The sequence below is a fragment of the Oryctolagus cuniculus genome, chromosome 7 (genome assembly GCF_051225735.1).
Source record: "Oryctolagus cuniculus isolate XC-2025 breed Fujian yellow rabbit chromosome 7, ASM5122573v1, whole genome shotgun sequence".
Taxonomy (NCBI): Eukaryota; Metazoa; Chordata; class Mammalia; order Lagomorpha; family Leporidae; genus Oryctolagus; species Oryctolagus cuniculus.
This window is the reverse complement of record NC_142873.1, coordinates 108,057,811-108,084,460: the sequence shown is the minus strand read 5'-3', so window position 1 is coordinate 108,084,460 and position 26,650 is coordinate 108,057,811. Positions and strand designations below refer to the sequence as shown.

Below are 26,650 nucleotides of genomic sequence, written 5' to 3'. Positions count from 1 at the left end.
AGAAGCTCCTGGTTCCTGGCTTCAGATCGGCCCAGCTCCAGCTGTTGCAGCCATTTGGGAAGTGAATGTTTCTCTGTCTCTTGCTCTCAAATAAGTAAATAAAATTTAAAAAAAAAAAAAAAAAAGAGAGAGAGAAACATATGGGAAGTCGCTAAGCCTCCCAATTTGGGAAATGAAAATTAAAAGAGCTATGAAAAGAGGTTTTTAACTATCAAACTCTCAAAAATAAGAATATCCTGATAATATCGAGGATGGTGAGATTATAATATGAAGGGAAACTCTCATATACTGCTACAATGTTACAATACATATAAACTGGTAAGATCATTTTGAAGAGATATCCCTAGATATCCCCTCTATTTCCAGAGTGGATGAAAATTGAAAATCCACGTGCTCTTTGATTCAGTAATGTAATTTTAAGGGACCTATCCTCTGGAAGCATAAATGCATGTGAAGTTGTGTACTCAGGATATGCATTTGAAGTCTTGTTTGAAACAACAAAAACTGAGAATAACCTAAATATTTAATAATCAGGACTGGCTAAATAATAAATAATTACTCACCATATATATAGAATACCACACATTGGAATTATTTCCAGATACATTAATGAAAAATATGAATGCTATATAGATTATGATATAATTTATGTTAAAAAATCTAGTATTTGTGGTGGGTAGTAAGTTTATGAGTATAGAAAGAATAGAACCTCTCTCATTTTTCTGGTTTCTGTTTTGAATCTCCACAGTACCAGCCTTGTGGATACACTCTCAGTGGATTTGGAATTTCTCATTCCATTTCTCCTGGAATGTGTCTGAGTTCCAATGCACTGGGGTGGCAGCCAGTTCACCAATACTTGAGGTCATCAGTCCTCACTTCTTGTCCAATTGGTCATCAGTTTACACAATTGTCCCTGTCCTACAGGCCCAGTGATTCTCTAGCCTTATTCCACCCTCCCCACCCACACAGAAATCATTCTGCAGACCTAAGACTCATCTCAGTGCTCCTGCTCCCTAGAAGCTTCCATGTCTTGGGGCTGGCGCTGTGGCGGAGCGGGTAAAGCTGCCACCTGCAGTGCCAGCATCCCATATGGGCACCTGTTCTAGTCCCTGCTGCTCCACTTCTGATCCAGCTCTCTGCTATGGCCTGGGAAAGTAGTGGAAGACAATCCAAGTCCTTGGGCCCCTGAACCCACATGGGAGACCTGGAGGAAGCTCCTGGCTTTGGATCAGGAGCTTCAACTACTTGGATCCCTGCCGCCCACCAGAGAGACCCACACTGGGCTCCCACCCACAGTTTTAGTCTGGTCCATCCCCAGCTGTTACAGGAGTAAGCCAGCTGACTTGCTCTCTCTTTTTCTCTTTCTTTCGTGTTTTTTTTTTTTTTTTAAGATTTATTTATTTATTCAAAAGTCAGAGTTACACAGAGAGAGGAGAGGAAGAGAGAGAGAGAGAGGTCTTCCATCCGATGGTTTACTCCCCAATTGGCTGCAACGGCAGGAACTGCGCCGATCCAAAGCCAGGAGCTTCTTCCAGGTCTCCCACGTGGGTGCAGGGGCCCAAGGACTTGGGCCATCTTGTACTGCTTTCCCAGGCCACGGCAGAGAGCTGGATTGGAAGTGGAGCAGCCGGAACTAGAACCTGCTGCACCACAGCGCTGGCCCCTCTTTTTCTCTTTCTTCTTCCAAAATAAAGAAATATAGTTTTTAAAATAAATAATAAAGACAAAATTCAGTTGCAGAGTTTTAACTTTCATGAATGACTTTTTGAACATGCTATGTGTCTTAGTAAACATTGAATAGTTGGGCAATTTCTGAAGTCCACAGGAAAGTTCTGCATTCTATTTCTTAGAAGGTTAATATGAAAGAAGAAAATGAAGGAGAGTAAACAGGATGTGGAAGGAGCAAAAGGAGGGTGTGAAAGGGCAAGGGTCAAATTTTAGTGTTCACATCTACACAAGAGCTGTGATGAGCAGCCTAAGTCTTAACTAAGACCTGTGACTAAATACTTTGAGAGGATCTGTGATTAGTACAGTTATAGCTATTCCATTAAAAATAAAGCTGAGGGGGCCGGCGCTGTGGCACAGAGGGTTAAACCCCTATCCTGAAGCGCCAGCATCCCATATGGGTGCCGGTTCTAGTCCCGGCTGCTCCTTTTCTGATCCAGCTCTCTGCTATGGCCTGGGAAAGCAGTAGAAGATGGCCCAAGTCCTTGGGCCCCTGCACCCGCGTGGAAGACCTGGAAGAACCTCCTGGCTCCTGGATTCAGATCGGCTCAGCTCTGGTTGTTGCAGCCATCTGGGGAGTGAACCAGCAGATGGAAGACCTCTCTATCTCTACCTCTCTCTGTAACTCTTTCAAATAAATAAAAATATTTAAAAAATATAAAGCTGAGTTCTTCCCACTGTGTCTCTTGCCAGGTGGGATGATGATGATGAGGTGAACAACATTGGTTACCTGTTGAATGCTTGCCAAATATTTGCATGCATTATCTCATTTAACACTTGCAACAATGCTGTGAATGTCAGAAGGTGTAGGTAATTTGCTCTAGTGTGTGCCCACGCACATGTTGGCAAAAGAGGGGGCAACATTATTTGTCCACATTTCAAACATTTTTTGATTTAACTAACTACGCTTTTTTAGCAAAATGGTGGTTTAGCCTATTTGAATGAGAATCATTTTTGAAGAAACACCTTGACCGAAAGGACTTCATTTTGGAGCACCTGAGACTCCATCTTGAGAAAGCACCCCCACCTTGCACCATGAGACTCTGGTCTGAAGCTATGATCTAAAGCACTCAGACAATAGCAGTCCACTACATCACACTTGGCAACCTGCATCACACTTGGCAAAGCATAGAAACCCCCTAGCATGATCACTCAAGCTTAAAAACAGATAAGCTGCACCTGGGTTAATGATAAGATTGTAATTTGTCTATGTCCTACATATGATTTAGGCTAATACCTGGATTAATGTCAAGATTTTAATTGAAATTGTTAAGATTATAACTGATATTAGTTTCACATAGGCTTTAGGTTAGCTTGACCCCAGTAACCATGTATTCCTCCCTGATCCTAGCAACCATGTATTCCCTTCCCAATTCTGCGGTCTTCGCCTTTATAAACCCTGTTGCTTTGAGCTTCGGGGTCGAGAGTTCTTTAGGGCATGAGCCCACTCTCCACCACTGGCAATAAAGGACCATCAAGTTTTATCAGTGTGTGGTGCTTCTCTGTTTGCACTCACTCAGGTACATTTTAAAGTTCTGACCTACAGCAGGTGTTCATTTATATGTTAGCTAATGGAGAAAGTATCTGTGAATGTGAGTAAACCACAGTGAAATAGGAGCGGCTTTTAAATAAAATCCACACTGGTCTCTGCTGTGATTACAGATCTTAAAATGAGCCTCAGGGGACCTGAAGCATGTGTTCAGAGCAGAGCTTGTCCAATAGAACTTTCTGCATTGATGGAAAATGTTCTATAAGTGTGTTGTCCAATGGGTAGCCACTAGTCACATGAGGCTATTGAGTACTTGAAATGTGGCTAGTTCAACTGAGGAGTTGACTTTTTAATTATTTAATTCAATTTTCAGTTATTTAATTAGATTAAATAGCCACATGTGGCTAGTGATACCATATTGACAATGTTGCTCTAGAAGCTTCCATTTCATTTCACACGGATTGCAGGAAGGGAGCAGGCTTTATACATGGCACAAGGAAAGCATGTGGGAGTAATGATTGTGCTGACAGAGTTAGATATAGTCAGCTCGCCCCAGCTCATCTGGGAGGTATATCAGACTGTGTGGCCAGCACAGCACCAGCTAAACTCACTTCTGAGGGTGACAGGGACTTGGAACTTGTTGGTATAATACCAGGTAGCACCTGGGGCAGATCAACCAGAAGAATTGGTGGCCGGGAGGCTGTACATAATATTAACAGGGAAGCAGCACCTCCCCATCACCTGCCGGTTATGGCTCCCTAGGGGCACCGAGTTCATGGTAACAGAACAGAAACCAAGAAGCTTATGAAATTTTAGGGGATTTTACTGACCTCCTATTTCACAGTTTTCCCAGCCTTTTCCATAACAGAATTCCCCACCCTATATCTCTCTTGCTTCACCTTGTGCTACTTCCTCCATTGCTCACCCAGCTCTAGATGCACGGGTTTTCTCTGTGCCCCTGTAGACTGCACCAAGTCCAGAAGAGCAACTTGATTAGGAGTGTGAACTTTGGAGCCATTTCACTTGCTTTGCCATTCATTAGCAGCTTTGTAACATTTCCATGCCTGTTTTTTCCTTTGTAAGATGAGAATCATAATAGTACTTATTTCATAGGACTTCAAGGAGGATTAAATGCATTAATACATATGAAGTACTTAGCCAAGTACCTAACACATAGAAAGTATTATAAAAGTTAGTTATTGTTGTCGGTAATAGTAGTCCTCCTAGTATTGTTTCCTCTGCCTGAAGTATTTTTCTCCTAGACAACTGGTCATCCTGCATATTTCAAAGATGATGCCATTTTTGTTTTTAAAAAATTCAATCTTTTTATTTTTTGAAAGGGAGAGACAGAGAGAGGAGGAAAGAGAGAGAGTGTGTGTTATTCCATCTGCTGGTTCAGTCCCTAAATTCCTGCAATGGCTGGGGCTGGGCCAGTTTGAAATCGGAAGGCAGGAACTCGATCCAAGTCTCCCACATGGGTGCAAGAACTCAACTACTTGAACCATCACCTGCTGCCTCCCAGGGTGTGCATTAACGGGAGGCTGGAATTGGAAGCAAAGCTAAGACTTGTACCCAGGTACTCGAATATGGGAATATGGGATGGGGGCACCCCAGATAGTATCTTTGTATTTTTTTAAAGATTTATTTATTTACTTGAAAGGCAGAATTACAGAGAGAGGGAGAGACAGAGAGATCAGTCTTCCATTTGCTGGTTCATTCCCCAAATGGCTGCAAAGCCAGAGCTGGGCAGTTCTGAAGCCAGGAGCCAGGAACTTCTTCTAGGTCTCCCACATGAGTGGCAGAGACCCCAGGACTTGGGCCATTTTCCGCTGCTTTACCAGGCACATTAGCAGGGAGCTGGATTGGAAGTAGAGCAGCCGGGACTCAAACCAGTGCCCATATGGGATGCTGGCATTGCGGGTGGTGGCTTTACCCTCTATATGACAACACTGGTCCCTTAAAGCAGTTTTTAAAGGAAAGATTTAATGTATGCATATCAGTATCACAGGAGAAGGCAAACCAAGCTGAGCTCATGGAAGTAAGCATTCCCAAATACCCTTCTCCACTTTGCAAACACCTTTCTCTCTATTCTCCCAGTTCAATTCCCTCCATCATCATAGGCAACCCACAGCTGATAATAAGGAATGGTTACTCATGGAAGTGGTCATATAAATCAGTCCATGTAATTCAGAGAGAGTTGTCCTCTGGGGTCTCATCAAATGATCTTATTTGCTTCTCGTGGCCCCTTGGGAGATGTTAATATGCAACTCTAGTTAATCTTCCCTTGGAAGTGTTCACGGGGCACCACGTTGCCGGGGATAGCACTCAGAGTTAGGCATTTCTCCCTGGTTGTCCAGTTCTACAGGTATATTCATAAGATTAATTCTTTTTTTTTTTTTTTTTGACAGAGAGAGAGAGAGAGAGAGAGAGAGAAAGAGAAAGGTCTTCCTTCTGTTGGTTCACCCCCACCAAATGGCCGCTACGGCCGGCACGCTGCGCTGATCCGAAGCCAGGAGCCAGGTGCTTCTCCTGGTCTCCCATGTGGGTGAAGGGCCCAAGCACTTGGGCCATCCTCCACTGCCTTCCTGGGCCACAGCAGAGAGTTGGACTGGAAGAGGAGCAACCAGGACAGAACCGGTGCCCCAACTGGGACTAGAACCCAGAGTGCCGGCGCCACAGGCGGAGGATTAGTCTAGTGAGCCGCAGCACCAGCCCGTAAGATTAATTCTAACTGCTGTAACACACAGCTGTAGAAGCTTGGCGCTGGATGCAGCACACGTGTCTCCTGCTCAGATGGCTTTCTGTGCTACTGATGGAGAAGGGGTAGGGATTTGTTTTGTACAGGCATTCAGGGACCCAGGCTCCTCCAACTGGCAGACCCATCAGCCTCCAGGCCTCACAGTCCATTACTGGATTTCGTGCCTCTGGCCAGCTACATAAACAGAAAGATGGTGTGGAGGGTTCTGTGAGAGATTTGTGTATATTATTTCTCCTCCATTCCTTTAGCCAGACTGGGTCATGTAGCTGTGACCAACTGCAAAACTAGGAACATCCCTGCGCTTGGTGAGCAGGGTAAGGCAAACATTATCATACCCAATTTACAGATGTGGAAAGTGAGACTCAGAGAAATCAAGTGATTTGTGTAAGGCTATTTTAAAAAAAATATATTTTAGCTGGCGCCGCCATAGCTCAATAGGCTAATCCTCCGCCTGTGGTGCCGGCACACCAGGTTCTAGTCCTGGTCGGGGCGCCGGATTCTGTCCCAGTTGCCCCTCTTCCAGGCCAGCTCTCTGCTGTGGCCCGGGAGTGCAGTGGAGGATGGCCCAAGTGCTTGGCCCTGCACCCCATGGGAGACCAGGAGAAGCACCTGGCTCCTGGCTTCAGATCAGCGCGGTGTGCCGGCCGTAGCGGCCATTGTGGGGTGAACCAACAGAAAAAAGGAAGACCTTTCTCTCTGTCTCTCTCTCTCTCTGTCCACTCTGCCTGTCAAAAAAAAATACACATATATATTTTATCTTTTTCAAGATTTTATTTACTGGGGCTGGCGCTGTGGCATAGCAGGTTAAACCACCGCCTGCAGTGCCAGCATCCCATAAGGGTGCTGGTTCAAGTCCCAGCTACTCCACTTCCAATCCAACTCTCTGCTATAGTCTGGGAAAGTAGTGGAAATTGGCCCAACTAATTGGGCCCCTGCACCTGCATGGGAGACCTGGAAGAATCTCCTGGATCAGTGCAGCTCTGGATGTTTTGGCCAACTGGGGAGTGAACCAACAGATGGAAGACCTCTCTTTCTCTGCCTCTCTGTAATTCTGCCTTTCAAATAAATAAATAATAATAATAATAAAAATAATAAAAAGGCCAGCACCGCAGCTTGCTAGGCTAATCCTCCGCCTGTGGTGCCAGCACACCGGGTTCTAGTCCCAGTTGGGGCGCCGGATTCTGTCCCGGTTGCCCCTCTTCCAGTCCAGCTCTCTGCTGTGGCCCAGGAAGGCAGTGGAGGATGGCCCAGGTGCTTGGGCCCTGCACCCGCATGGGAGACCAGGAGAAAGCACCTGGCTCCTGGCTTCAGATCGGTGCAGTGTGCCAGCTGTAGCAGCCATTTGGGTGGTGAACCAACAGAAGGAAGACCTTTCTCTCTCTCTCTCTCTCTCTCTCTCTCTCTCTCTCTCTCTCTAACTCTGCCTGTCCAAAAAAAAAAAAAAAAAAAAAGATTTTACTTATTTATTTGAGAGGTAGAGTTATAGAGAGAGGGAGCGACAAAGAGAAAGGTCTTCCATCCACTTGTTCACTCCCCAAATGGGTGCAATGGCTGGAGCTGGGCCGATCTGAAGCCAGGAGCTTGTTCTGGGTCTCCCAGGTGGGTACAGGGGCCCAAGCATTTGGACCATTTTCCACTGCTTTCCCAGGCCATAAGCAGAGAGCTGGATCAGAAGAGGAGCTGCTGAGACATGAACTGCCGCCCATATTGGGATGCCTGCACTGCAGGCAGAGGCTTGGCCCACTATGTCACACAGCCGGCCCCATGTGTAAGGCTATTAATTTGACAAGTAAGTTAGACTCTATCCACACTAAGCCTGATGCTGTTTTAGCTTCACTCAGTGGTAGAAAAGAGGCACAAAGCTTAGATTAAGTACCATGGTGCTCCAAGGAGATTTCTAGGTTGCTGATGGTTTAAAGTGATTTTATTTTGCCTTGGAATGATTTACTGTAACCTGAGCCTGATTCCCCATTTAGTGGGCCTTTTCCAGAATGCCTCCCTCTCAGGGTGATGAGTCCTCACTCATCCCAATATATCTGATCCCTATTTATGAATCCCTTGCTGGTTGACTGGTGAGGACCTGTGTTGGCTAGTCTCTGAAGATGACCTTGGGACCTTTCTGTCCTCCTATGTGCATGTCCCTCCTGCCATCCAGAGTGGAGCTTAGGACTCCTCCCTTGAACAGCCGAGCCTGTGAATGAATGATTTGAGGAGTAGAGTGTTCAAGAAGTTGTTTTGGGGAAACTTTTGTGTTTTTTTTTTCTTTTTTAAAGATTTGCTTATTTTGAAAGGCAGAGTTACTGAGAGAGAGAGAGAGAGAGAGATCTTTCATCTGTTGGTTCACTCCCCAGATGGCTGTAACAGCCAGGGCTGGGCCAGGCTGAAGCTAGGAGATTCATCTGCGTCTCCCATGTGGGTGGCAGGGGCCCAAGCACTTGGGCTATCTTCTGCTGCTTTTCCCAGGCACATTAGTAGGGAGCTGGATAGGAAGTGGAGCAGCTGGGACATGAACTGTTCCCCATATGGCATGCGGCACCACAGGTGATGGCTTTATCTGCTATGCTACAACACCAGTTCATTTTTTGGAGGAACTTTGAGTCAAGACTTTGAGAAAGCCTTGCAGCTCTAATTTCCTGCTTTTGGGGTCAAGCTACCATGCTGTGAGGCAGCCCATGCAACCACGGCTTGCAGCTGGGCTCCTAGCTGAGAGCCAGAGCTATCTTGTTAGCCCCGGATGTGAGCCACCTAAGAAGTGGATCTTTAAGCCTTGAGCAACCCCAGCTGACACCATGTGGAAGAGAAATTAGCTACCCTCTCTGATCCTTCCTAAATGTCAAGATCATTAGTAAATGGGTGATTGTTACTGCCTGAAGCCAGTAAGTTTTAGATAATTGAAAGAAATTGCTTAGAAGCCTTGATCCATTTCACATGAGCAGTTTTCTCTCTTCTTACAGCAGGAACACGGCTGAAAATTTTGTAGCTGGGGAACTTTACGTAGGCATTGTTCTTTCATCTGGTGAACTTGTAGAATTTCATGTTGAAAATAAATTTAAAGTGGAGACTACTCTTGAGTGTTCCCCATACTAATAATAATCCCATTGGCATTGCCATTGGGGCAATTGAAGTGTGAAACAACACTATTGGTTGCAATGATTCTAGAGGCAATGAATTTACTTATTTGTCTTATTTTCAATTGAAAACATTTAGAGAGAGAGAGGGAAAGAGAGAGAGAGAGAGAGGGAGAGAGAGAAAGAGAGAGAGAGATTGATTTTCCATCGCTAGTTCACTCTCCAAATGCCTGTAACAGTTGCAGCTGGGCCAGGTCAATATCATGGGTCTGGAATCTAATACAGGTCTTCCACATGAGTGGGAGAGACCAAAGTACTTGAGCCATCACCTGCTGCCTCCTGGTGTGCATATCAGTGGGGAGGGAGCTGGATTTGGAAAGGGAGGGAAGACTTGATCCCACACACTGTGGTATGGGATGCAGTCATCCCACGCAGGATCTGAACTACTGTGCCAAATGCCTGCCCCCATCCAGAGGCACTCTAGATGCCTTTAGGTTATATGCTTTAGTGGATAGTCTAGAATTTTTGTAAAGATGGTGGATAATAGAGTCATATGGGCATAATAGAAGAGTGACATAGATTTAAATCATGAAGTTTGATGAACTTGACTTTTGCCAAAAAGCAGCTTTGTTGTTTATCTCTCCTTTCTGTCCATCCATCCACACACGTGGTGATTGACTGTTGTGTTGTAAAAATACATGCCATTCCATTTTGTCTGTCTGTCTAAATTGACATAGGATTATAATAAGCCACACTGTTTTGAACCTATTTGATTCTTTGCTTATATAGTGGTAAAATTTAGCACAACTATGAGGTAGGTATTATTTAGTATTTCTACTTGACATCTGGAGAAACTGAGATGTAGACAAGTTAGGCCAGTTGGCCAGAGTCTCACAGTAAGTGGCAGAACCAGGGGTCTCACAGCTCTGCCTACCACTCATTGACTCACACCACACCTCTCCTCGACCCTCACAAATCTTGACTTTGAGGATTGTCAAAGTCCTTGACTTTGAAGACTGTCGTTTTTACATTTCTGGACCTAGTTTTGTAAATACAATGACATGAATGGAATCCAGGGCTTTTTTTTTTTTTTCCCTCTTTGTCCAGTGAGCCAGAGGTACAAATAAGTGGGCTTGTATGTTCTGCATTTTTGACATTTGAAAAGAAATTCCATGTTGCTAATGCTCACGAATGTGCTTCAGGGCACCTGGGTGTTTCCACTGTTGGAAGATCTCTCAGGCTGCATTCTTTTCCCAGGGACTGGAGGGACAGTGCAGAGGGCTGCCCACTGGATCTGCCTGGAGCAGGCTGTGACCGTGGGAGCCTAGGGTTTCTGGCCTTGTTTCAGGCCCAAGCTGGAGGAATGCCATGAAGTCACATGATGTTTGCTCTAAAAGGGCAAGCTGAGGAGTGTCCACCCGCCTTTCCCTGACGGGTGAAGTCTAAGCCGTGAGCCAGTAGGTCCCTGCAAGGAGCTGTTTCAGTCCACTGGATGTGCCAGGACAATGGGAGAAGAGGTGAGTCTCTAAGACAGGCTCTCTGGGGCCATTCACACTTAGCAGGATTTCAAAACCAGTTAGTGAGCCTCAGGATCATCAGGGAAGAAGGGTGGGACCCCTTGGAAGGAAATTTCTAGGTCAATTGGTTAAATCCCCTCCGTTAACGTGAGTGGTGGTGGAGGTTAAAATAGGAAGTCAGGAGGTGCAGAGACATAACCAATATTTCACAGATGGTTTGGGCAACCAAGAATGGAGCCCAAGTGTCCTTACCCAGATAAGAAGTCTTAGGAGCAGAGGGGAAACTTGGTCTAGGGAATTAGTTGGTGGAATATCAGCCCTTATTCTTGAGTAGCTTTGTGAATTAGATCACTCCTTCCAAAAGCCTGTTTCTTCAGTTTGGATGCCATGGACAATGAAGGTTGCTGTAGAAGAAAACAGCTTACTACTGAGAGAGAGAGAGAGGAGAGAGAGAACGAGAGAGGCAGCTCTCCTCTTCCCAGTCTCTCCCACGTCTCTTCTTCATTCCATAGTTTTATCTTCCTATTCTTCTGAATTAGAGAAAACATTCCATAGGGCTGTCCTATAATGACTTTTGGAATGTGACTTATTGAGTCCACTAAGGCCTCATTCTAAGGGGAGTCATGTAGCTCTCCCCCCATATACTTTGTGCCCTGTGACCTCTCGGAGTCCTCCAGATCTCTAGCCTGGGACTTAGGGGATGTGCTTGGCCTCCTTCAGTGAACTGAGGGTCACTGGGACATCGAATGTAGCCGTGAATACGTGGGTTTAGGTTGAATTATGGCTGAACCATACTTCAGATTTTGGATTAAACCATATGAAATTGCAAGATACACAATCAAAAAATAAGTTGTTTTATTTTAAGATAATTGTGGATTCATATACAGTTGTAGGAAATAAATCATGTTTCTTTTTACCCATTTTCCCCTAATGGTAACAGTGTGCAACACGATAATTCTAGTATCACAGTGTATTGACATTGATACAGTCTAGACATGAAACAGCCTTATGTTCACCAGATCCCTCTGATTACTCTTTAATAGCCACACCCACCTTCCTCTCTCCTCCCTGGTCACCAGTATTCTGTCTTCTCTTTCTATAACTTTGCCATTTCCAAAACGTTGCACAACAACAGTATGTGACCTTACAGACTGGCTTTTTTTGCCTCAGCAAAAAAAAAAAAAAAAAAAAAAAAATCACCTGGGATTCGTTGAGATTCTTGGACGTACTGACAGTTTGCTACTTTTTATTGCTGAGGATTATTCCATGGCATAGATGTACCACAGCTTCTTTTTTTATTTTATTTTATTTTATTTTTATTTTTTGACAGGCAGAGTGGACAGTGAGAGAGAGAGAGACAGAGAAAGGTCTTCCTTTGCCGTTGGGTCACCCTCCAATGGCCGCCGCGGCCGGCGCGCTGCGGCCTGATCCGATGGCAGGAGCCAGGAGCCAGGTGCCAGGTGCTTTTCCTGGTCTCCCATGGGGTGCAGGGCCCAAGCACCTGGGCCATCCTCCACTGCACTCCCTGGCCACAGCAGAGAGCTGGCCTGGAAGAGGGGCAACCGGGACAGAACCCGGTGCCCCAACTGGGACTAGAACCCGGTGTGCCGGCGCCGCTAGGCGGAGGATTAGTCTAGTGAGCCGCAGCGCCGGCCCACCACAGCTTCTTAAACTATTGCTCATTAAACAACATCTGGCTTGTTTCAGTGTTTGGCTATTTCAAATTAAGCTGCTAGAAACATCTGTATGTAGGTTTTTTTTTTTTTTTTTTTTAAGATTTATTTATTTATTTGAAAGGCAGAGTTACAGAGAGGCAGAGGCAGAGAGAGAGGGTTCTTCCATCCGCTGGTTCACTCTCCAGATGGCCACAATGGCTGAAGCTGCACCAATCCGAAGCCAGGAACCAGGAGTTTCTTCTGGTCCTCCCAGACAGGTGCGGAGGCCCAAGGACTTGGGCCATCTTCCACTGCTTTCCCAGCATAGCAGAGAGCTGGATAGGAAGTGGAGCAGCTGGGACTCAAACTGGTGCCTATGTGGGATGCCAGTGCTGCAGGCAGTGGCTTTACCAGCTATGCTAGAGTGCCAGCCCCAGTATGTAGGTTTTTGTGTGAGCATGTTTTTACTTTTTTCTCATATAAGTATCCAAGACTGCAATTGCTGGATTGAATGGTAACTGTGTTTTTAGATTTGTAAAAAACTTCTGGGGCCCGTGCTATGGCGCAGTGGGTTAAGCCATCATCTGTAGATTGAGTCCTGGCCTTCCACTTCTGATCTAACTCCCTGCTAATGATCTGGGAAAGCAATGGAAGATGGCTCAAGTCCTTGGGCCCCTATACGCACGTGGGAGACCCAGAAGAAGGTCTTAGCTCCTGGCTTTGGCCTGGCCTAGCCCTGGCCATTGCAGCCATTTGGGGAGTGAACCAGCAGATGGCAGATCTCTCTCTCTCTGTGTCTCCTTCTCTCTTTATGTAACTCTACCTTTCAAATAAATAAATACATCTTAAAAAAAGAGAGAAACTGCTAAATGATTCCAGAGTGGCTATGTCATTTTATATTCTTACCAGTGTTTGGATTTTCTAGGTTCTCTCTCTGTATCCTTGCCTACTCTCACTATTTTTCATTTAAGTTATCCTCATAGGTGTGTAGTAATATCTTATTATGGTTTTAATTTGTATTTTGCTAATGGCTAATGATACTGAATTTCTTTTCCTATGCTTATTTTCCATCTGTGTGTCCTCTTTAGTGAAATGCTGTTCATAGCTTTTGCACATTTTATTACGTTTAAAAAATTTTTTATTTTTAAAGATTTATTTATTGATTTCATCTGTGGATTCACTGCCCAAATGGCCACAACAGCCAGAGCTGGGCCAGGCTGAAGCCAGGAGCCAGGAACTCCATTCAGGTGTCCCATGTGAGTGCAGGGGCCCAAGGACTTGGTCCATCTTCTGCTGTTTTCCCGGGTAGCTTAACCCTTTTTATTTATTTAAAAGGCAGAGTGACAGAGAGAAAGAAAGGGGGGGGGGGCAGGAAGAGAGAGAAAGAGAGAGAGAGAGAGAGAGAGAGAGAGAGAGAAATCTTCCACCCAGGGTTTTATTCCCCAAATGCTTGCAACAGCCCAGGCTGGATCAGGCCAAAGCTAAAAGCCAGAAACTCCATCTGGATCTCCCATGTAGGTGGCAGGAACCCAAGCACTTGGGCCATCTTACAGCATTTTCCTAAGTTCATTAGCAGGAGCTGGATTGGAAGTGGAACAGCACCCACAGGGGATGCCAGAGTTACAGCTAGCAGCTTAATCCACTGGGCCACAACACCAGCCCTAACTGACTTTAATTTTCATCACCCGGTGAAGCTCTTGTGTGAAATTTAAAATTGTGTGGGACCAGGGCCTGTGGCTGTAGCATAGTGGGTTATGCCAGTGCCTGCCCTGCTGGCATCCCATGTGGACACTGGTTGGAGTGGGAGACCTGGACCCACTTTGGAGACCTGGAAGAAGCTCCTGGCTTCTGGCTTCAGCCTGGTCCAGCCCCAGCTGTTGCAGCTACTTGGGGAATGATCCTGCAGGTGGAAGATCTGTCTCTCCCTCATTCTTTCTGTAACTGTCTTTCAAATAAATTGAAAGTAAGAAAATTAATATTAAAAAAAATTATGTGAGCCACCAACAGTTTACCCACCTTAAATCTTACAATAGCGATTTTAGATACGTCACCTGCCCTGTTCCATGCTAGACTCTCCTTTGCTGAGCTTAAATACTAAGAGTGTCTGCCCGCATGGCTACCACTGGGAGGGTTAAATAAGATCAAGTCTATAATATTGCGCTCCTTAAGTAGTAGCTATTATTACTGCAGCCAGCCAGTGTGGCGGAGTCTTGGTTTTGATCTTCGTGTCAGTATTTCCCTACTATTACAAGATCGTGGGGGTGGGGAGAGCCTCAGCTGTGCGATTCCAGGGCCCTCATCTGAGAAATGGACAAATGTCTGAGGACATACGCATGTACAAGTGGCGGGACATAGAACGGGGATGCAAACAATCAGGGGCTCGCGATCCACAATCTGTTAGCCGTGTCCGCGTTTTTTGAAAAACTTAACTTGCAACATGTGGTTGCACTCTGAGGCAGCAGCGAGGTGTGGAAGCGGAGTTAACCTCTCAGAGCCTCGACGTTCCGGCTCTCCATGTGTGGGCAGAGTGAGCGCGCAGCCCCCCCCGGGCTTCCCCGCGTGGACCCGCGGTGTCCAGCCGCCCCTGAGCCCTCCCCTACACCTCGGACCCGGGCAGGGCGAGCGACGCTGGCGGCGAGCGCGGCGCAGCGCTGCCCACCGCCCGCCGCCAGTGCCCGTGTCGGGCCGCAAGCTCCTCCCCCGGCGGCCGCATCTACCCCGCGGCGTCCGGGGCTCTGACAGACGCGCGGCGGCAGCGGCGGCGGCGGCGACCCTCGGGCCGGGAGGCGGCGGCGGCGGGGGAGGGGCGCGGGCGCACCGATGGGCGCCACTGAGAAAGGAAGCCAGAAGAGCCGGAGGCTGTTTTCCTCTCTGCGGCCCTGGAAGGCGACCCGGCGGCTGTGGAGGACGCGCTCGGCTCGCAAGGCGGCGCAGGGTGAGTGTGGGCGCGGCCGGCCGAGACCTGTTACCCGCGCGCTGGCGCCGGCTTCCCGCTGCGGGGCGCCGCGGTGGCTCCGCTGTCCCTGCGGCCTCTCGGGCCGTGTTCTCGGGGTCCCGGACCCGTGGTCGAGAGGCACGGCCTGGGTACACTGCGCGGGAGACCCTCGGTCGCGGGGACCAGACTCGTGCCCGAGCCCCTCCTGGGTCGCCCGGCACGGCGTCCTCCCAACGCCCCGCGGCCCGGGTCTGTCCGTTTGGCTCAGCACAGAGGGAATCCAGGATGGCGGGGTCACAAAATTCGGTTTGCATCGCCCCCTCCCCGCCGCGCCCCCAACACCTGGACGGGCGCCCGCAATGCAGTACCTGTTGGGGGAATAAATCCCAGCCCCAGGCTCCCTTCGAGGTCCTCCGCGTCCGGACCCACCCCTTTTCCAACCTGTCTGCTGTGACTGCCGGGGATCCCAATCCGGATAACTCACATAGATTCAGTTCCGGACTCACACCATTCATTCATTGCACTATTTTTAGGGCGTCCCTCAGCCCACCAGCCCCTGCAGAGAACAAGACAGGCCAGGCCACTGCTGCTGGAACTAACTACTTGTAGAGAGGGAGACGGGCATTGCACAGAGAGCAGAAATCCCCATTGCACGTTGGGAAGCAGTCAGTTTGCCGGGAGGGGACAGAAGGCCCTGGCGTCCGGCTCCCAGGACGGGTGTAGGGGTGGAGGGTGGGTGGACGCTGTGCCATCCAGCTGAGACCTGCAGACTGACGGGGCTACTCCAGCGTGGAGGGAAGGGACACATGGAGAGGCTCGCGCTGTGCCTGGAGCTGGGCAAGGGGTAAATGAGGCATGCAGGGCCGCGCTCAAGGTCTGGGCAGGCTGTGAGGAGGAGTTGGGATTTTAAGCTAACTGTGCTGGGAAGCCATGAAGTGCTCTAAGCCGGAAAGTAACACGATTTGCTGGCTCATGGCTTCCCTCTATCTGCAATGGCTGTGCCCTCCTCTCTCTCAGCCTGTCCGATTCCTACCCATGTACTCGCACCAGCACACACACAGTCTCCTCCAGGAAGCCATTTCCGGGTTCCTGCCACCTGTAACCTGTTCTTTAGGGTTTGATCACTTGTGGGGCATGTCACTGTTGGTCAGGTATTGCCCCTCCCACCTTCAAGGCCACTGCATCTCTGCAGCCCCCAGGAGGCTACCTGGTTTGTGTGTGTGTGTGTGTGTGTGTGTGTGTGTTTGAGTGTACTGGCTTGTCCTTTTTGTCTATCCCCATCATCTTCAGCTCTGTGGGCTCCTTCCTCTGAGAGGCTGACAAGCCCTGGTGTCTAAAATGGCCGACCTCATCCCCTCTGCAGAAGAGACGGCACCAAGGTCCTGGCAGTATTGTGTATTGTGGTCCCCTCATCGCCCCCCTCCCCATTTTTCGAGGATTCAGTAAATTAAAGAACTAAATGAGTTATGGAGAGCTGGCACATGGTAAGCATTATACAAATTGAAAAAGACCAGCAGTAATTATCTTGCAATTTTCTATTGCCTTGGAAACAAGCTTTTCTCTTGGTGGTAGTCAGGGAGGCTTTGCAGCATGGCAAAAGTGTGCCTTCCTACTTTCAGTCAGTCTGGGCACCTACAGGGCTCCTTCCCCACTGCCACCAAGGACTGTTGCTGACTCGGTAGGCTGAGGGCTTTACCACCTCTCTTCTGTGGCTTGGTACCTGCAACAGGTATTCTTGGAGGGCTGGGCCCAGGCACCCTGTGATTCCAGGTGCTGAGTGAAGTTAGACAAAAGAGGAATAGCCGGATATTGCCACTGTAGTGACTTTGGTTAGAATAAGCGTTCTATTTTCACAATTTTAAGAACCCCATCTATCTGCGTGTACAGCTGCTTTCTCATCTTTCTTTCTCTGCTCCTGACCTATCGCTCACCCATGCTTTCCAGGGCCCATGGCCAGCTGACATGCCTCTCTCTTCTTAGGCAGGAGCTTTCCTGCCCACTACTTCTCACTGTTTCTTTTCTTCTTCCCTTATGCACCCTGAGGATAAGGCCATTATAATGTATTAATGTCATAGTTTGTAGTTTATAGGATATCTGCAAGATCTTCTTTAGCTCTTTTAAAGAATTAATTAATTTGAGAGGCAGAGTTGCAGACAAAGAGGGGGAGAGACAGAAAGGTCTTCCATCTGCTGGTTCACTTCCCAAATGGCTGTAATGGCCAGAGTTGGGCTAATCTGAAGCCAGGGGCCAGGAGCTTCTTCCTGGTCTTCCCCGAGGGTACAGGGGCCCAAGGACTTGAGCCATCTTCTACTGCTTTCCCAGGTCATAGCAGAGAGCTGGATTGGAAGAGGAGCAGCTGGAACTTGAACCAGTTCCCATATGGGATGCCGGTGCTGCAGGTTACCCGCTACACCATAGCGCTGGCCCCCTTGTTTAGCTCTTAGCAACACCCTTGGAAGGAGGGAGGGTAGATGTTATTTCTGTTTTCCTCATTTTATACCTGAGGGAGGTGAAGCAAGAGACACTGAGTGACTTGCAGGAGGTTGCATGACTGTTAACTGGTGGACTTGGGCCTGACTACCTGTTTAGTACCCTTTCTGCCACATCTCTGTGCACAAAATTAGCAGGATCTGTATTCATGGAAGGAAGAAGTAAAATCAATAAATGTCAGGCAATGAGAGAATTCCATAGCTCAGCTTTATTTTATTTTTTAAAGATTTATTTATTTATTTGAAAGGCAGAGTTACAGAGAAAAAGAAAGAGAGAGATTTTCCATCCACTGATTCACTCCTCAAATGGTCACAATGGCTGGGACTGGGCCAGACTGAAGTCAGGAGACAGGAGCTCCATCTGGGTCTCCCACATGGGTGCAGGGACCCAAGGACTTGGGCCATCTTCTGTTGCTTTCTCAGGTGCATTAGCAGGGAGCTGGATTAGAAGTGGAGTAGCCAGGACTTGAACTGGTGCTCATATGGTATGCTGGCATTGCAGGCAGTGGTTTAACCCGTTGTATCATAATGCCACTCTCTATTTTATTTTCTAGATGTGGCCTGAATTGTTCATCATTTGGTTAATATGACTTGGGCATCCGGAATCATGTTGCTTTAATGTTAGGCTATGATTTGATTCTGCCACTAAGAAGGGGCACACTGATAACCTGTGGTTCTGGCCAGGACATTTAATCTTTCTAAAACTCAATTATACATCAACTGCAAAAAATTCCTAGGTCATCAGGCTGCTGTGATTATTTAATGAGTTCCTGGTACATAGAGGCTCACTGAGGGTGAGTTGTTATTTTTACTAATGTTAGTCCAGATCTTTGGCCATAATATGGTTAGTCATGCGGCTGGAAAATTCAGTGAGCTATGGGGAAAGACTACAGCTGGAAGCTCGTTTAGGGTAGCTCACTCTACTGGGTCTGCATCTGTATCCTTTCTTCCATCTTTTTATTTATTTTTTTTCCACCAGGAGACTGCAAGTGAAAAGTAGCATAGTTTCTAGGGACTCCTAGCATTTTTTTTTTTTTTTTTTTTTTGGTTCTAATACTGTGTCCTGAATGTGGCAGACATTGAAGAAATGTTTGGAACAAATGGATCCTTCTATTTATATACAAGTATACCTCCAAAGAGAGTGAGTCTAAAATGTACAGTCTGAACACTTACTACTATAATATAGGATAGATATATAAAAAGATAATTACTGGGTCAAAGAATTTGTGCTGTTTTAATTTTGAAAAAGATTGCCAAGTTGACCTCCATACATTTGTGCTAATTCAGTTCCCATCAGCAGTGTGTGAGGTGCTGATTCTTTATTGAGCACTATCAGATTTTTAAATGCTTGCCAGCCTGATGAGTGGTTGCTTTATATTACATTTCCTTGACAAATAATGAGGCTAAGTCTCTTTTCATGTGAATATTGGCCATTCCTGTGTGAAACTCTGTGAAATGCCTGTTGATAATTTTTTCCCATTTTTCACTTGGCTTATCTCTTCGTTATCCATTTATAGGAGTTCTTTAAATATTTTGGGTACCAGTCATTTGTTGGTTTGGATGTCCGAACAACTTTTTAAAAATATACCTAGCCGTGAGAATATGTGAGTAGTTCTGAATGGGAATATGAACAAGCTTAGCTGAGTGGAAATTAACCCTCCGAATGCCTCTGTCCTTTCCAGAGAACTGTATTCTAGTCTAATATTAAAGCTTTGGGGTTACAGCAAAGGGGCACATAGACAGTGGAAGTATTTTGTGAACTGTAGACTGCTTCAGCCCTTGAGATGATGATAGATAATTAGCCCTGAGTTCCTCCCAGGAGAAGTTACCTTCTCCAAACCTTTGGGGGGTAAGAAACCCTTTTCTGAACTGTGGCATAATCTGGGAAGACACAGGTTGAAGCTAGAGTGTGTTTCCAGCAGCAGGTAGTACATTCCAGGCCAGGTTACTTGGAGAGGGGGACAGAACACTTGTCAGGTGATTGCTGGTTTATTTCTTGTTGCTGTCTTTTACCCATATGTCCCTAAACACAGATCTCATTGAATGGAGGTATTGATCCTTACCTTACCTATTCCCAAAGATATTGGAAAGACCAAATGAGACCATAAATATGAAAGGACTAAGTAAATACAAGATGGATTACCTAGGTTCTGGGAACTTTGCCAGAGCAGGAACACCTCACTGACTACCACTCTTGTGGCCTTATCTCTTCTACTGCCTGTTGTACATACAGGTACATGATTATTATTATTATTTTAAATTTTGTTTGTTTAAAAATTTTTTCAAGGTGAACAGATTTCACGTATTTTATATATACAGATTTAGGAGCATAGTGACACTTCCCACCTTACCCTCCCTCTCGCCCACGCTCTCACCCTTCCTCCTCCTCCCTTTCTTATTCTTCCTCTTAAAGGTACATAATTATTGACCCATGGTCCTCATCAGCATCCCCTGGGAACTTGTTAGTGCAAATTCTCTACTTCCACTTCAGAGCTACCAAATTAGAAACCCTGGGGGTGGGGCTGGAGTTTTAAGAAGCTGGACAACAATGCTGGTGCATGCTAAAGTTTGGCCCTGACCTACGGGGATGAGAAGGGCTTTAAAGCCAGCGAATGGATTTCAATCTCAACTCTCTCACTTGCCAACTTGTGACATGAATAAATTAGCAGACCCGCCCCTCAGCTTTCCAAGCTCTCCCCATTAGGAGGAGGATGATAGGATGACATCATTTCCCTCACTGGGTTGTTGTGAAATGTAAATGACACAAAGCATCCTGGCACTGCTGCTTTTTAGCTGTGTGTCTTTTGGCAAACCCCCTTGCCTATCTCTGCCTTCTTTTTCTCTTCTTACACAATGGGAATGGCAAGAGTTAACACATGTGTACTGTTCACTGCGTGCCAACCATTGACCTGAACAGTGTGCACGTTTATTATTTTTACAATAATCCTGGGTGACAGCCTCCATTTTACAAAAGAGAAAGACTGAATCAGGGAGAGAGTAGTGTTTCCAAAGTTACACGACTAGTAAGCTGGGATTCAGACCCCGGCAGTTTGCTGTGAGTCCTTGCGGGAAGGAGGATGGGGTGAGAAGTATCACTGTGTTCCTAAATCTGTAAGAAATACATGAAACTTGTATAACTTAAAAAAAAAATCCTCCTTGGCAAATGGGAAGCCCTCAATAAACGCATGATGATGTGACAAGGCAGGGACTTTGTTAATGAGTCGCCTTCTTCTTGCCTGGTAGTGTGGTTTCCTGGGGGTTTAACCCAGTGTTTTCTGTAGTCACAATGCCCTCTTCTGCAGTTCGCTGTATCATATAACCCACCCCCGCTCAGTTAGCACTTTCTCTGCAGCTCACCTCAGCTGTGGACGTTTGGATGCCCTGAGCAAAGCAGACGGAGGCTTGGCTGGATACGCAGACTGACTGTGGTGGTGCAGGTGAAGCCAGTTCTCTACCCCGGCCTGTCTGGGGAATGACGGACTAAGCTGGAAGAGGCAGCTGAGAATTCATTGAAAGGTCATCTGGTCTGCCTCATTTGGGACATAACTTCTGAGCCGGTCTTTGTTTAACCTACCCACTAGTCATGAAATCAAATGCTTTGAAGATCTAGAAAAAATGTGAAAGTTCCTCCCCCCACCACCCCGCACAATTCTTTTCTAAAGTGAAACATGCAATGCAGCTGGAAATACAGCAGTATTTTTTGTTTTCTTCAATTTTTGTTTTGGTAGGACAGTAAAAAGCCTTATTCCTTTCAGTTCAGGGCTGCACTCATTGTTCTTGGAAATTTTCTTTGGTTTTCCTTTCAAGATGGCCTCACTGGCTGGGCATGACTCACCAGTCTAGTGACTCAGAAGTGGCATCTAACAAGACAAGGACTGTCAGAACTATGCAGGACTGAATGGGCATGGAGCTTGCCTGAAGCTTGCCCTAAGCCCAGTTTTTGAGATTCAGTGTCGTGTCCATAATTGGCTGCTCACAGTGGTCCTTGGTACCAGTTTGTTTGAAATTTAGGGTCTGCCAGCCACATTGCCTGTGGAAAGCTCCAAGGCTTGAATTCATCGTTGTCCCTCTACTGATGTGACCTGGAGGTTTATGGTGAGACCTGAGAATTCACCTGCTTAGAATGGCCATAGAATCAAAGGGTCTCAGCTTTCTGTAAATATTGTCTCAGGAAAGAAAGTAAAGGCTCTTCCTACTTTAAGAGATGCCTTGAAATCTGTTTCAATTTTTTATTTTTTTGTAAATAAAAAGATCAATTAAGGATGGGTATAAAGATGGATGAAACTGAAAAACATCATACTTAGTAAAATAAGCCAGTCCCAAAAGAACAACTACCATATGTTCTCCCTGATAATAGAGCACCTAAAAGGTAATCTACAGAAGTCAAACTGCTACTTTGCGATGCAATGACTTTGAACAGCCCTTGTCTTGACTGTTGAGGAACAGTTTTTTTCTTTTTCTTTCATACTATTTGTTGAACTGTTTACTTAACAGAGTTAATCTTATGTGTATAAAATTAATTGAAAATAGATCTTAGTAAAAAATAAGAATAGGAATAGGAGAGGGAGGAAGAAGAAGGGTGGGAGTATGGGTGGGAGGACGGGTAGGGTGGGAAGAATCACCATGTTCCTAAAGTTGTATTTATGAAATGTGTGAAGTTTGTATTCCTTAAATGAAAGGTTTATGGAGGGGGAAGAAGGATGGGTAGAGAGATGGACACAAGTGATGAAGCAAATATATCAAAATGTACTTGTATGTAGGCTTCTCTGTACAGTTCTTTAAACTTTTTTGTATGTTTTAAACTTCCCAAAATACAATGTTGGATAAAACACAAGTATTCCCAGAAATGACTAATGTTTGAAACTATTATGTCCTATTTAGTATAAATGCAGCCATTCTTCCATTCTCCCACTTCTTAGGACTACAGCATCAGTGTTGTTGCTATGAGACTGCTTGATCAAAAAGGGCCTGGCGAGGGCCTGGCACTGTGGCATGGCAGGTAAAGCCTCTGCCTGTGGTGCCAGCATCCTATATGGGTGCCAGTTTGAGTCCTGGCTGCTCCACTTCTGATCGAGCTCCCTGTTGGTGGCCAGAGAAAGCAGTAGGGGGTGACCCAAGTGCCTGGGTCTCTCCACTCACGTGGGAGACTGGAGCAAGCTCCTAGCTTCTGGCTCCTGGCTTTGGATTGCCTAGCTCTGGCTATTGCAGCCATTTGGGGAGTGAACCAGCAGATGGAATACCTCTCTCTCTGTCTCTTCTCTCTGTAACTGCCTTTCAAATCAATGGATAAATCTTTAAAAAATAAAAGTGTGTGTGTGTATGTGGGGGGGGGGCTTTGCTAGAGACTAGCTGGTGATTAGCTATCCCTTTATGCCAAGGGCTTCAAATTCTTCTTGATATGTGATTCTCACAATAGCCCTATAAACTAGTTATTATGTTCTCTATTTTATGGGGAAACTGAGGCCTGGAGGGATAAACATGACCTGGGTCACAAGGTAATAATATTAATCTCACAGCATTTATGGAGGCCTAACTTTGTTTCAGGCTTTGTGCCATGCTCTTTGTGTGAATTAACTCCTTGGAACCTCACCCAGCCATAGGAGGTAGGTGCCATCATCTTCATCTTACAGATCAGGAAATGGAATCTTGGGGAGGTACAAGAACTTGTCTCAGATTATTCTAGGGGCCAGTAAATAAATGGTAGAGTCCACATTTGATCCAGGTTCTTCTGCTTTAATCTGTATGCTGCTATTCAAACCCAAGCCTGGACCTTCCTTTGCCCAGTTCAGTAAATCAGCATACCTTGGAGAGCTCTTGACCTGAGACCCACAAGCTCCTGAGGACAAAGAAAGAAAGTTTAGTTCAATAGTGTGTCATTCCCAGTGTGTAGAGTCATGGCTGGCACAATAAATATTAATGAATGAAAGAGTGCATGAATGTGGCTTCTCATTACCTATTTCCTTACCCTCTCAGCCTCAGTAGTGCTAGTGGGGCACATTTTGGCTGTCCTGGTTATGGTCCTTGGTGAGGGAGATGCCCATGTCTTTGGTGTGATTTACAGGTCAGTAGCTCATTTGGTGGCTGGTAAGGAGTTATAGCGAAGGTAGATTTTCCTTATTGGTTTTAAGTCATCAAAGAAAGATATTGCAGAAAGGTATTATCTACTGCCAAGGACAGATGAAAACCAAAACCAAATACAAACATTTCCCCAAACTTTTAGGAAGTCTTCAGATTGTGGCAGCTAGAAATCAGTTTTAGAGGCCCTAGTGACCAAGTTGGTCTCTTGGCTATGATAATGAGCAGGTGAACCTTGCTAATTAGTTCTTTTATTTTTTTAAAAGATTTATTTATTTGTTTATTATTTGAAAGTCAGAGTTACATAGTAGAGAGAGAGAGAGAGGGAGAGAGAGAGAGAGGTCTTCCATCTGCTGGTTCACTCCCCAATTGGCTGCAATGGCTGGAACTGGACTGATCCAAAGCCAGGAGCCAGGAGCTTCCTCCGGGTCTCCCACATGGGTGCAGGGGCCCAACAGCTTGGGCCATCTAATTAGTCCTTTTAAATGTGCCCAACCAGTTGGTAATTCTACCCTGTATTTATATAGCACCTAATTTATGAAGTTACTGCATCTGTCTTTCCTTTTGATCTTCCAAACAGCTTGGTACACATACAGGGCAGGTGTGATTAGCACCACTTTACAGATGAGGAAACTGATGCCAGAGAGGTTAAGTCATCCGCCTTACACCACTCAGTTAATAAATGGTGGAGAGAGGTCTTCAACCCTTGTATCTCAACTCCTGGTCCAGCCGTTTTTCCATGTCACTGTTGCATGTGACCCAGCAATTTCTGGGGATGAGAGCATCCTGGAGATATTTTTGTTGCTTTTCTCCCAATTTAGGTTGTGAATTAGACCAATTACTTTTTCTGAATAATGGGAAATAAACCCCACCCAACAGTGAGGAAGTTGAGAGGGTTCAGAACTGAATTCCTGAGTGAACGTGTTTGGAAGACACTATGATAACCCTTACTCATTTTTATAAAACATATTAAATGTCATCTCACCTAGCCACTCTAAAATGGTACCTGTGACCTCATTACCATGCTTCATTTTTTTCATTTATTGCCACTTATTATATGTTTATATTTGTTTATTTATTGTCTGAATTCTCCTTCCAGAATACAACATTCACAAGAGCAGGGCTTTGGTCTGTTTTCTGTACTCCTAAAACCCTAACAAGTGGAAGGAATAGTGCCTAACATAACAATTTAAGTGAATGATTGAAGCAATGATATGAGCTGCGTAATGATTCAGTTTGCATTGCATTGAAGGATTGACAGACTTGCTCGAATCTTCCTTGCTTTCCAATAGAGGGGTCTCATGGTCTGGCTTCCTCATCCCTATATCTGGCTCAGCGAATCAGTGGCTTATCCTTGAATATCAACAGATGCCTGGGTGAAATGGGTTCAGTAACCTGTGCCCAGGGAGAGACACAGGTCATGGTATTGCATGGTATGCCTCTGTATTGTCACAGCCTTAGAGCAGCTGGAGTCCTGGGGGTTGGTCCTGTATACTATTGTATCTCTAGCTCTTAGTATAGAGCCTGACCCACAGAGAGATAATAAGAAGTGTTTGTTGAATAAATGAATGACTCAGTGAATGAATGTGTAAGAGGAACAGCACAGGAGGCTTTTAATTGTCCTCCCAAATTGAGGTTACCATTTGAAAATAAACCTGGCTCAGACACTCCCAAAGAAAACCTCTCCAGAGGCACTGAGACACTGAACAGTTGGTTCCCTGCCCTGAGGAAAGGCAAGGCAAGGCTGGGCTCCAGATCCGGTTCCATGCCACGTTTTGGAATTTGTGTTTACGTCTCCCTTCATCCCCATCCTTTCGGCTCTAGCATAAGCAAAATTATAACCCCTGCACACCGACTCCGACTCGCATGCAATTAGCTTAGCCCGGGTGCTCCAGTGTGGAGGGACTTCGCCCCCGAGACCGCTGACTGTGAACGACAAATCAAAAGTCAGGGTTGCAGAGTCAGCCGGACTTTCCTGCTCATTTGCAGCAGAGGGAGGAGGCAGAGAATGAAAGATTCTGAAAATAAAGGTAAGGGGCCCGCTGCAAAAGGGGGAGGCTAAAGGATGCTAGGGATGCGGTGTCACCTCACAGACATGCTTAGTGTGTTAACGGCTGGCTTGAAATTACTCTGCATATATTTAAGCATCCTAGTTATATAATAAATAGGACTTTTTAAAGTGACTGGCTTCTGGTTTCCAAATATTGTGTCATTCAATTTCCCATAATTGTAGTAGTAAATATAACTGTTTTTGTATCCATTGAATCTTGGCTGAGTGTCACAGATTTCTTTATGCTAGCTCTCAGCGTTTTGATAATTTTATTTTAGGGACGTTCACAGTGATCAAGAATTTAAATGTAGGATTTTAATGCATCATTGAATTGGAACACCTGAAATACTTGGGCAGTTTGGGTTCTCAGACAAACGTGCCAGAGAATCCCTTGATGAGAGTTAATCTTTGCAGGAAGGCCCTGCGGGGAGCGTCGCTGACCTTCAGAACTGTTTATCTCGCAGAGATATTCGGAAGGAAGCAAACTCCCTTTGCTCTGCCAGTCTGCCAGTCTCTAACCTCTCCACATCCCGGAAACAAACACCGCTTCACACCCCCCCCCCCCCCCCCAGCAATCTAATTCTGGGGAGGGATGGGTGAGCAGGGAGCCATTTCAATGAAAACTCACGAAATTACAGGACTCCCTGTAAATGAGCCAACTGAATTTCAACTTCGACAACAAGGCTTCTGCAGGATTCTGGGGGTTCAAAGTCCGAGGCTCCTTACATTTTCTGCCGCAGTTGGGGGAGGAGCGCTAGACCCCTGGGTCTCCGGAGGCTACACGTGTTCCCGGATCCTCTTTCCCGGAGGGAGCCCTTCTTCCTCCTGTGAGGTTCGTCCTCCTGCTCCGCGTGCGCGAGAAGGGCGCAGAGGGGCGCGCGCCCCGGCA

General features: G+C 46.1%; 1 protein-coding gene across 8 annotated transcripts in view; it reads left to right on the top strand.

Moving 5' to 3' along the window:
* The first annotated feature begins 10,466 nt into the window (after positions 1-10,466).
* Positions 10,467-26,650, top strand: part of DNAJC6 (DnaJ heat shock protein family (Hsp40) member C6) — a 195,408-nt gene continuing 179,224 nt past the window's right edge. For 2 of the 8 annotated variants that reach the window (XM_070078347.2, XM_070078348.2), the window contains exon 1: positions 25,528-25,741. In XM_070078347.2, the coding sequence (XP_069934448.1) occupies positions 25,720-25,741 (22 nt within the window). In that variant the 5' untranslated portion in view covers positions 25,528-25,719. Of the gene's footprint in view, positions 10,558-14,946; positions 15,148-25,527; positions 25,742-26,650 lie in introns of those variants that run through there. The other 6 variants (XM_089300494.1, XM_051856406.3, XM_070078346.2 and 3 more) reach the window with 6 other exon arrangements.